The following is a 12,368-nucleotide window of genomic DNA, read 5'->3' as shown; positions in this document are numbered from 1 at the left end:
TTTAGATTTAACTCTGTAACGTTGCTTCCTTTAGAAGGTACAGACCTATGAAGTTCTCGCCTCACCCCTCCACCACCCACTGCAGCTGGAGCACAACAGCTCACCCACACCTCTGCTGCACGACGGTGCTGCACAGTGGCAAGTTGTAATGATTCAGTGAGTCAGAGTGATTCAGCCACACATGCTCAAACCAGACACTAAATCTGAAGAAGAACAGTGATACAGAAATCCCCATGCTGCAAGTTAACAGGATTGAATTCTTAGATTTGTTTCGTGACCTATTGACCCCTACAGAGAGGGGATCTGGTGACTCTGTCATGCTGTGGGGGGCATTTTGCTGGTATAGTTTGGGTCGACCTGCCTCCTTTGAGGCAAGAGTCTCTGCAAATCAGTGCAGTGTTGTTGTGAGTGGTCACCTCTATGCTATGATGCCAACTTTTTTTTATCCTGATGGGAATGGTCTCTTCCAGGATGTCAATACTCCCATCCATGGGGCACACTGGGTCACTGAATGCTTGGACAAGTATAGAAATGATGTAAATTATATGCTATGGGCTTCACAGTCACCAGAGTTCAACCTAAGCGACCAACTATGTGAGATTTTGGGGAGACATGTTACACAGTGGTCTCATCAAAATACCAAATGAGGGAATATTTTTTGGAAGAATGGTGTTCCACAGATTTGGAGGCTCAATGCTAAGGTGCACTGAAGCTGTGCTGGTGGTCAAACACTTTAATGAGACACTTTATGTTAGTTTTCTTTTAATTTGTCGCCCATCTATACATCTCACATATCAAGGAAGCAACAATGACGATGTAAAATGATAATAAAACACATTATACTAATCTAACACCGACATAGATGCCTTTACTTTAATGCTTTCAGTCCACTTTGTTGGGTCTATTTGTACTTATGTAGATTTTTTAGTGCAGGGCTTTTATTAGTGATGCTCTGTTGTTGCTACTTCCACTACATGACTTCAGCTCATCTTAAACAAAACATATCCTAACATTAACCCACCCTCTGTGGCTTAAACTAGACTTCTAATCTTTCTTTAATACTGAGAACCTGTTGAAGCTGTATCATAAAAAAATAAAATAAACTCTGTCATCTCTCCACTCCTATTGTTTGAAATTTCAAGCGTGTTACCTTCTGTCTTCATCCCAATCAGAGAGGTGACAGCAGGTGCTTTTCATTGGCAGGAAAAGTCAAAATACCCGCTGTGACATCTCTGATTGTGCTGCAGCTCCCAGCACAGCAGACCTGAAACATGATTGACTGTTTTCACACTTTTTTTTTTTTTTTTTTCCAGGAGACTTCCAATATTCACTGTCCTCTCCTGGTGTTGTTTCAGGTCACAAATGCTTCCCTTTGTCCCCGCACTAGAAAGCCCGTTCAATCACATTTGACATCGATCGTCACATTGGACTGACAGCAAATCGTTCTATTTTCATTTTCCACCTTATTATACAGCTCATCTGTCTGATAATGAAGGCTTTCACTAAAAGGGAAAAATGTATGTTTCAGACTTTAAGATGTGATGCAGGATTTCTGTTGAAATTCACCACCATATGATACATTTATATTCACGCTACATGCTCCCAGAAAGTGTGTCAGAACATCTCTCGTGGCAGCACGTTTGATTTCCATACTTGCATCTATACCTCTTTCATTACTCCCCTCACTTATTTCATACGGCCTCATAGGATTCAGTTATAGTAACCTACTTTGAGAAATATAACAAGACATTTGTCGCGAGGAAAAAAATGGGCCCGTTTCCCATTAATGAAAAAAAAAAGAAAACAAAACACAATGAGACACACCGAGGTTTTAGTCACAGTTATGGGTGAGCTCCATCAGCGGCGCTTAAGAACATCGACCCACGCATCACACTCGAGAATAGTGCGCGCATCCACTTTATCGCGCACACAAATCAGTGTGGGGGCAGCGGCGCATAGGCAGGAGTCAGGAGTGAAAGCAGTGGGCAGGCTACTATTGATTGACTTACAAGGCTCGCGAAAGCCGTTAACATGACAAAGACGCTGCTCTGTTGAGTTCCATCATAAACCAGGCCGTCGTAAACTGCAGGTGGTCAAGGCTGGCCCAGGCAGGCTGGGTTTTTAATTGCGGCCTTGTAGCTGGTTTATGAAACCTAAAATGTCACAAGTTCAAATCACTTGACTTTTATCTGTGTTTGTGCAAAACCTCGACCTTGATGTTAACTCCAAGAGTGGAGGTCCTGCCTTGACGCATCTAAAACTGACATATTCAGATCCTTTGATGAAGTAAAAGTGCTAAGATAGCAATGTAAAGTAGTATTCATCCATCCATCCATTATCTATACACCGCTTAATCCTCACTAGGGTCGCAGGGAGGGCTGGAGTCTATCCCAGCTGACTTAGGGTGAAGGCAGGGGACACCCTGGACAGGTCGAAGTAGTATTTAGTAAAAGTGAAAAAAAAACTAAACAAAGTAGGATTGTATAAGTATTAGCAGCAAAATGCAGTTCAGATATTAAAGCCTCTGATGTACATTATATATTTTATTTACACATATACAGCCATCCTCAAATGTATTCATATCCTTACATTAAAAGGCAAAATTCACAAAAGTCACTCAAATAACTAGAAACTGAAAAAAGTAATAATAAATAAAAATTTGCTAAATTATCATTTAGTGAAATAACACATTGCTTTTGAATTGTGGTTGAAAAGAATAATTTAAAAAACAAACAAACCTGTCAAACAATTTAGAGCTGATGAGCAGTGGGCCAAAATCAAAACACCTGTCAACAGGTGCAGAAGTCTGATTGAGAGTTACAGAAAACACTTGATTGCAGTGATTGTCTCAAAGGGTTGCTCAACAAAATATTAGTTAAAGGGTCCCAACATGCTTGTTTGCTTGTGTTTTGTTTTCTAATATTTCTGTTGAACCACAATTCAAAAGCAATGTCATGATGTTCATTTTTTTTTAAATTTTATTTATTATTATTTTTGAATCATGTGAACATGTATCAGAATGAAACCATGTAAGAAGTTTGGATGGAAAATTTATTGTTTTGTGGAATTTTGAGCAACTTATAGGGATCTGAAATGCAATCATGACTATACACGTTTTTTTTTTTTTTTTTAACAAAGTGTTCAATCTTACAAGCTTGTTATACAATCCAAATGCAAAATCATAATTTTAACCATAACCGAAGCTGTTGATTAAATGTAGTGGAGTAGGAAGTACATTATTTCTGTCTAAAATGTAGTAGAGTGGAAGGAAAAAAGTAGCATAAAATGCACAAGTATCTCCAGTAGTACTTGAGTACATATACTTTCCACCACAGATAGCTTTATAGCAATATTGTCTCTTCACATAAATTTAAAAAAGACATGGGGACCAGCTGAGGTCTTTTTTTTTTTTTACTACTAAGCTACTGTATTATAATGAGGTTAAGTTAAATATGTATGAGTTACGGCCAAATTATACACTGAAGAGTTCTTAAATGCTTCACAGGTATGACTTTATTATTATGACAGAGCTTCTAGAAAGGAATGATGTGACGTAATAGTGTCAAAGTTTTTTATTCTGAGTTACAAAGAATTACAAGAAACCAGAAAAAATTAAAAAAAAAAAAAGATTTTAGAAACCCTTTTACTGTAAATCTCCCTCTAATAAATCATCAACAGGTCCCTGTCTGTAAACAAAAGGCAAGACATTTGCAAGAATGCTACACTCTCACCTTATTATGTGAATTAGAAAGCAACTAAATATCTACTTACACTGTTACACTATGACATTCGTACTCTCAACCCTGTAATATAACACAATCTCACTGTGCTTCTATTGGCATCATGCATGCAAATATTCACATCATACAAAGATGCCATGGCTCAAACATCTATGCCTGAATTCAGCAGTATTTTTGCATATTAAACATCGTAGTTCTGTTCCATATATATTACTGGAAAGAAGCTACTGAGTGCAGTAGTCAGTTTCAACTTATTTGTAATGCTGTTGTCCCACCCACAAACGCACTAGTTAGTCTGAGATACAGGTGTTATGATGAGAGGGGCAGAGTTTAGCCCATTTTCATTGTCTTGAGGGCAAAAGTAAGGGTAAAGTTTTTCTTTAAAGGTGTAGCCACTGAAAGAATAGATGTGTGATTGAGAATCTGCATCATAGAAAGAAACCTCTCCTCCATCGTAGTCGACGAAGATGCCCACTTTTTGAAGCTTTTCTTCCAGTGTGATGACAACAGCTGAATCTTCATATGCAAAATATTTGCCCGATTCCAACCCGAAGGCCAAATAACCATCTGAAACTGATAGATCTGTGTCTCCTTTCCTATCCACAGACTCTCTGGCCACTCCAACAGCCCACTTAGGCTTTTCGTTTACCTGCACCTCAAAGTAAGACTTCCCTCCCGTGAACCCCTCTTTTGCTAAAATTTCTTGGTATTTCTCAAATCTCTTTGGATTGTTGGGAAGCTTCTGTTCCTCTGCAAGTGCAACTTGTTTTCTATCTTGGCTTATCAGAAGGCAGCAGTGCGCCGTGTCGGGGTCAAGAGTCAAGTCCACCGCGTGATCCCTCATTCTTTTCATTTTGATCTCGGGAATCTTTGCCACGATCCCATCTGCCCTGTTTTCCACCCGGGCCACGGCTTCTCTCACCGCCTGGAAAGACAGGTCGCTGTGAACGCTGGTGTCGGTCCAGTCCTTGTTTGCTGGAGAGCACAGGGTCGAGAAGTTCTGGAGGAAGCAGTGATGGTCCTCGGACCGTGACAGCCGCTCCAGCTGGCTGCTTCTGCTTTCGAGGTCAGCCACCTCGGCCCTCAGCTCTTTGAGAAAACCTTCAGCCTTTTGCTTCGTCGCTCTGTGCCTCGCCTCGATCACTTCAACGAGCTCAGCCTGGCTTTTCTGAATGGAGCGAATGAAGCCAGCGAACACCTGCACGCTGGCCTCTATCTCCTTCTCAGCTTCTCTCTGGCTGACATCAAGAGAATTCTCAATCTCCTCTATCTTATCGGATCGTGACTGCACCATCTGTTGGATATTTGCCATCACTCCATCTTTTGTTGCCATCACTGCTTCGTATTCTTCCTCCAGCGGGACAACATCGTGATTCTTGTGATCGGTTTTGAGACACAAGACGCAAACACAGGCCTGGTCGGTCCTGCAGTACAGCTCTGTTATCTTGTCGTGCTTTTTGCACATCCTATCATCCAGATTACTCACAGGATCTATGAGTTTGTGGCTCTTAAGAACCGAAACTCTCTGATGAGGCTCGAGGTGGACGTCACAGAAAGACGTCAGACACATCAGACAGGATTTAACTGCCTTGGCTTTCATGTCGGAGCAGATATCACAAAGGATGTCTGCTCTTTCAGGAAGTTCTGGCTCCGGAGTTGAGGCTTTCATTCGATTCAGCTTTGTAAACTCAGCGGCTAACTCAGACATGACGGTGTTCACATGGAGTTCAGGTCTCGAAGAAAATGTTCTTTTGCAAAACGGACACTGGCAAGCGACGCTGTTGTCCCAATACTTGCGGATACATGCGCTGCAGAAGTTGTGTCCACATGGCGTGGACACTGGTTCAGTAAACACATCCAAGCAAATGGAACACAGGAACCTCTCCTCTGACAGCAGACTGCTGGCAGTGGCCATGTCTGGGCAAGAAACAAGTAAAAACAACAACAACAGCCATCTTAGAAATCAACAAACTGATAAAATCGTGTATTTTTACTTATTTTTGTTGCATATGCAACAAAAAAAAAAAAACATAAAGTGAATGAAATCTTACCGGCAGTGTTGAAATTGTAGCTGCACAAAAAACAGTAAAAAAACAAATTAAGATCACACCTCGAATCGTGCCGTTCTCCAGGCACTTCTTTTAGTTTCGTTTCTGCGGGTTCACATGGTTCAGTGGCTCCTCCCCTGCTCCTCTGTTGTTACACACTGTCTGATAGAATTTAACTCTTTCCACTGCAGTCCCACAGTTAGTATTTGTCAGATTAAAGATACACTTTACTTATTATTTGAAAAGATCCTTGTTTTTTGTATTTTAGTGTATGGCAGTGGTGCAGGAAGTAGTCAGAGCCTTTACTTTCATTTTAATGTTACTTCAGTAAAAGTGTTGTCATGAAAATGTACTGAAAGTATGAAAAGTCAAACAAACTTCATACAGATAAATGTCCTCTGGGACTGTCACACTGTTATATCTTTGGATTATTATTACTCATGCATGAATTTAAAAGCAACATTTTCATTCAGTTCAATGAGGTGAAGCTCATTTTGTACTATTTTGTATCCAACTGCAACTAATGATTATTTTCATTACGAATGACTGAATAGTTGTTTGGTTTGTGGAAGAAAAAGGTTAAATGCTGCCACACAAGCTATTATCAAAATAGTTTTCCTGTCAGTTGAAAAATTGTGAAATCAACTAATTGTTTCATCTGCACTGGTATAAAATGTTGGTTCGTTTATTTATTGACAAAATGTCTTCATTTATAAGGTCTTCATACGTTTTATGTCAAAAAACTGAACTTGTGAAGTAACTAAAGCAGCTGGATGAATGTAACGAAGTAAAAATGACAATTATTCTTTGAGATGTAGAGTAGAAATACAAGTGGAATGAAAAGGAAGTGAAGTAAAAGTACTTCAAATATGAACACAAGTACAATGAGCAATTGAGTAAATGAATTTGGGTACATTCCACCATTGTTATCGTATTAGTCATTCAGATACTTATGACATCTGTATCTGTATATACTGCATTGGTTTTTGTCTGTGTAGTTGTATTTTGTCCACAACAAATATAACAAGTTTATTGTACCTCAATTCTCATATTTTAATAAGAATTTGTCGCCTGCAAACAGACACAAAGTTAGAATCTGTCAGCCTGTTGCTACCTTCTGCAATGACGATTCCAATGCTAATATTTAGCAAGTATAAAGTTCACTATTTTTTTACTTCTATTTGACTGCCTCTGTATTTGCCCTGTGTGGACTGACGATAAAGTGTGTATAGAAAATAGATGGATGAGTTTTTTACTAATTAGCACTTAGCTGTGGTGGCCCTGAGAGTTCAACCAGCTAAGCTGATAACAACACACTAATTTGGAAAGCAAAAGAAAAAAATAGCATCTTCACCAATTTGTCAACACACACGTGCAGCGTTGCAAATAAATGCGAAAAAATACAACCAATTACTGGAACAAGCTGCAAAAACAAAAAAACACAATCAAACAATGAATCTGAACTTCATTTGGTTTGGTTATTTTTCTCAAAATACTCTGTTTCATGTATTGTCAGATTGGTGACATGTCTTTTTTTAGTTTATATGCACTTCCTGTGTCGCAGCAGTGCTGTACGCAGTAAAGCTGAGGCTAATGGGAATGTGATAAATTGCACATTTGGTCATAAACCAACCTACTGGACAAATTACATTTTTAGCCATGATTGTGCACGAGAAGAAATAAGGGATGACTTGTCACGATTCATCTTTAACGTGACGCGTTCGTCTGCAGCAAATCATGGCGGTCCATCTAACAGTTGTTGAGATCAACCGCAGGTTTTAACCTTGTGGGGTTGCTGGAATAAGTCGTTGGAGCGTCACTGAAATCTGAGGGATTCATCTGTTTCGGGAAGATGAAGGACAATCCAGAGCTGCTGATTTCTGTTTGGGCCAAAGTGGTGTGAAAAAATACTATCCCTAGAGTAGTTAAACATCAAGACTTAGATGTCTTTATCAGATACACCTGCTCCACACTGTAGTTACAACAATCTGACTGCCCTTTTCATCAAAATACTCTGGGATTAATTATCATGTTCGATGGCTCCACTCCACTGTGCTCAAAGCGCCTTTTTGTGCGACTGTCATTTGATGCTCATGTTGCTCATCATCCTCACTTCCATCTGCTGTCTTTGTCCCTAGGATTCCCAAACGCAGACTTGCCGTCGCTGTGGGTGTTTGTCGTGGCTCTCTTTAAAAATGATTATCAGTCCAACAAGGATTTCACAGTCTGATAACTTCCTATTTCAAGATAACATTCTTGTATTCTGTTATCTCCTTTGAGATTTCGTGCCTATCATCTGTCTGACTACTCCTGTTTAACTTTGGTGCTGTGCTTTCTCTTTGAAGAGGCCGGTGGCTTCCAGGTGAGGCTGACCACAAGAGGTCAGGCACAACAAGCTGGAGCTGGAGTGCCTCAAGCTTTGCTTAAGTGGACTTTTCCACTCTTGGGAGTTGAACGTAAAATCTATGCATACCCTCGTCTATGAAAAATTCTCAAAGGTAGACATTTTTCAGCATTTTATTTAAATCATCTCACTTGTTCTAACCATATCTCTCCCTCTCTCGCGGCACATTTTCCCTGTGGGACCAACAGTCAGATATCTACACAGCGCGATAGGCACAGAGCCAAGCAAACAGATGTTAAAACTTGGCAAATATAATGTGGAAATTTACATGAATGGAAGCGGAGTACTGCAGCAGCAAATCTGCAATTCTCTGTTTGTCTTGTTTTTTTGTTTTTTTTTTTTACAAACATACCTCCTTTCTTTGCCTCTCGCTCACACCAGTGCACACCATGTTTGCTTTCCCCTTAACCAGTTTGTATTTGTCATGCATGCTCGGTCATGCCCTGGTCCTCGCTCCCCCCCTGTGGCAGGAGGAATTAGAGAGCTTAGCGGGCTACAAAAGCATGAGAGGTGATAAACTAACTGCAGCAGAATGAGACTGGACACAGAGGCACTGGCCGGGCATAGAGATGAGCTGGCTTTCGGGGAAACTGTATTTCTGGTTATTCTATCATGTGTGACCTATGAGGAAATGGAAAACAGACATGCTCCGAAATAGCTGGCTAAAGAGTGGCGATATCCTGTTTTTCAAGCTCTGGTTAGATGATGTTTATTGAGGGAAAACTTGATCTGATGAACGGCGTCCTCTGCTAAGTAATGTTGTTGTGCTAGACTGATTGTCGCCAGTCCAGGTGACCAGTGCAGAGGCCTGCAGCCAGCATCTACTCCTAATAGCTTCCAAGCATATTGAATTACGACGGAGCCCCGGAAGGGACATGGAGAAAGAAAAAAGAAAACAGGGAGAGGAGAAAAAAATAGAGGTATCTTTTTCGGGATCTTGCAATAACTTTTGCAAGATCTCACAAAACTATAGGTATGTATACTTGTGGGTCTTTTTTGCAGTATAAAGAAACAACAATGGAGGACACCCACCTGTACTCTTGCATATTTGTGCCATTCAGCTCTGGACGTTGCGAGATCTCGTAAAAGATACCTCATTGTTTTTTCCTTTCCCTTTTTTTTTCTTTCTCCATGTCCTCTCCAGAACTCCGTAAATTACCGAGGTGGAGGAAGAAGTAAAAATATATAAATGAGTAAAAAGAAAAAATACTGAAGAGTCTGTTTTAGTCAAAGAGGGAGTCTCACAGTGATGAAGAATTATTACTGCATTAAAAGCAAATTATTGAGAACACTGAGCTGTGAAGCATCAGATGGGACACAGGAGCAGCTACTTTATTTTGCCTTTTGTATCACATCTACAATAATGATTAAATGTGTGAATTTTCTTCTTTTATAAAATTCCTTCTCTTATTTAAATGCCGTTCTGGTGGGTTTTGTGTATAGTTGCAGTTCTTCGGAGACTCAATGCTTCATGAAATAAGAAAAAAGCAAACAATCCAACCAGTTTTTAATTAATTAGCTCACTGCTGAAATTTCCAACTCTCCCTTTGAGGTCACACAGATGCTCTGTTCTGTTAATTCCTAGTCAGCTTTACATAATGAAGCACAATTTAAAAAATGTGTTAGTCTTACTGGCTTGAATAGAATTCAGAATCAGATGTGTCTAAGTTAGCAGTAAAGTCTTCTAATGTATATTTAGTTGTAAATCATTATTAATCCCCTGAACCACCACTGCTAGCTTTAAAAGGCATATTTTATTTAAAAAAAAAAAAAATCTTTATCAAAGCAAGAAACTTTAAAAATGAAATCAATAGTCTGATTTTCAGCTTGAATAAATGAACAAATGTTGTGTGATGTATGGCTCTGCCTGGAAAAATAATGAGATCTAAGCTTAAAATTGCAATCTTTCATCCCAAATTAGTTATAAAGTTACCAGGAATAAAACATTTACACCAACCAGATGCTACAAAAGAAGACATAACATTACACTCCAAGGCAAAATTGCAAAGTCATGAGTGTCTCAGCCGTGACTGACAGTTATAAAAATACCGGGACTTGTTTTTGTTGACTGGGTTGAACTGCAGGCTGTGCTTACATAGCATAAATAGGAGACACATATTAAAAATGTAAATTATCTGTAGCATGTAGAGCTACCACTCTTTTCCAATATTAGTAACACCCACTGGCACTTGAAGCACATGTTGATTCCATCCATCCATTATCTATACACCGCTTAGTCCTCACTAGGGTCGTGGGTCTATCCCAGCTGACTCAGGGTGAAGGCAGGGGACACCCTGGACAGGTCACCAGTCTATCACAGGGCTACACTTAGAGACAGACAAGCACACTCACATTCACACCTACAGACAATTTAGAATCACCAATTAACCTCAACATGTTTTTGGACTGTGTGGGAGGAAGCCGGAGAACCTGGAGAGAACCCACACTGCATGGGGAGAACATGCAAACTCCACGCAGAAAGATCCCGGTGCCCCCACCAGGACGCGAACCGGCGAGGCAACAGTGCTAACCAACTGCGCCACCTTGCAGCCCCATGTTGATTCCAGTTTCTTTCATAATAGTCAAAGAAATCATTGTCTTCTCTTTTTTTTTTTTTTTTAAATTCATAACATTGTTTCTTTGACATGCTGCAGAGATGACATTTTTGAGTTCGCTCATGGCTGTACTGTTTTCATAGAGGTGCAGGACTTTGTACTGAAGTGAATAATGAGCCTGTGGTGAGTAATAATGTGATGGGAACGAGAATGGCACATAAATTTAGTTGGAAGTCAGAGGATAAATGTACAAACCGGCACCTGTGATCAAGCCTGTGCAGGTTTGAGGCCATGTCCTCGGTACGCCGTGCCTTTTTTTTTTCTGCTTTATCTTTGTTTATTCACGTTCAGCTCACTGTGAAATTCTTCAGGGGGTATGTGGTTACATTGTAACCAAGGCTATGCTGTTAATGGCACAGCGGTATTCAGCCTAAGAGTTGCGGCTCCATTTCCTTCTCTGTCACTCCCAGTTGTGACCCAGTTCACACCGACCTGCACAGACTGTCAGAAGTAAATAAACCCAGTGAATCAATACTGCTGCAGCTTCCTTGAGCTGCTTAATTTATTAACAACTAAAATCGATCCTCAATTAAATGAGCATTTCCATAAGCATGCATTTGACACTTAAAGGATCTCTACATCAACAAATTAAACCTCAAACTCAACATTTTGTTCTACGTTTGTTTTGCATATTTTGTGGAGAGCATATTTCTGTCATATGATTTTAGGCAAATGATTGAAATAGAACTCATTGTGCATTTTTGTTAATATTCATTGCATTTTGAACCCCAGAATGCGCTGGAAATATTTTGTAGTGCTAATGTGTGCCAGCCGCCGGGCCTGCAGATGTACTTCAAAAGAGTATGTAGTAGTTTTTGATGCGTTGCCAAGGGGTACGGAGTCAGGGTTTCAATGATTGATCCATTCAATAGCAGCATATTCCAGCTAGAAATTGACATTACCAAGTATGAATGTTTGAATAAATATATCGGAAATTACGTTCAAGATGTAGCTGTGACCTCAGGATGATTCTTCGCTTCATGGACAAATAAACTGGAATACAGTTTGGCTGGTTGGGGAAAGGTTTTGCATCAAATACATCCAGCAAAAGAGACATTAGAGTGACTTAGATTAGAAGATGTGTTTGTGGACTAGAAAAAGAAGAAACAATCAGTCATTTGTTTCATAAAGGTATGTGTGTTGTATGTGTGTATTTTATGTATATTTAGAATGGATGTTAGCGTTATATCAGAAGGAACAATCCAGTTCCAGGATAAAGACATTTAAAGATATTTAACAGAAGTACTTTGGTATATATTAGTAATACCAAGGACATAGATTCTATTTTATTCTATTTTATTTCGGTACTGTTCATTTTATCGTTGGGAAAAGAAAAAAAAATCCAAAACAAAGAATGGTCGGACTCCAAAACATATTTTGGACGTTTTTTTTTTAATTTATTTATTTATTTATTAAAAACTACATCAATACGGACTTTACTAACAAGAAGGCAATTACAGCTAATCATATTTTCATTTATTAATATTTTATTTTTCAATTTTCTTCTCTTTTTTGTATGTTTCTTTCTTTTCTCCCCTTGTACAAACGTTCTGTAATAAAT

General features: G+C 39.4%; 1 protein-coding gene across 1 annotated transcript; it reads right to left on the bottom strand.

Moving 5' to 3' along the window:
* Positions 1 to 3,493: 3,493 nt before the first annotated feature.
* LOC103365393 (E3 ubiquitin-protein ligase TRIM39-like) lies at positions 3,494 to 5,895 on the bottom strand. The gene is made up of 2 exons (XM_008292821.1): positions 5,792 to 5,895; positions 3,494 to 5,657 (listed from the first exon to the last, which is right to left on the bottom strand). The coding sequence occupies exon 2, from the start codon at positions 5,653 to 5,655 to the stop codon at positions 4,027 to 4,029; it is 1,629 nt and encodes a 542-aa protein (XP_008291043.1). The 5' UTR covers positions 5,656 to 5,657; positions 5,792 to 5,895; the 3' UTR covers positions 3,494 to 4,026.
* Positions 5,896 to 12,368: the final 6,473 nt, after the last annotated feature.

Source organism: Stegastes partitus, unplaced genomic scaffold (assembly GCF_000690725.1).
Source record: "Stegastes partitus isolate 25-593 unplaced genomic scaffold, Stegastes_partitus-1.0.2 Scaffold836, whole genome shotgun sequence".
NCBI classification, from domain to species: domain Eukaryota; kingdom Metazoa; phylum Chordata; class Actinopteri; family Pomacentridae; genus Stegastes; species Stegastes partitus.
The sequence above is the reverse complement of the archived record's forward strand: the minus strand, read 5'-3'. Positions and strand labels throughout refer to the sequence as shown.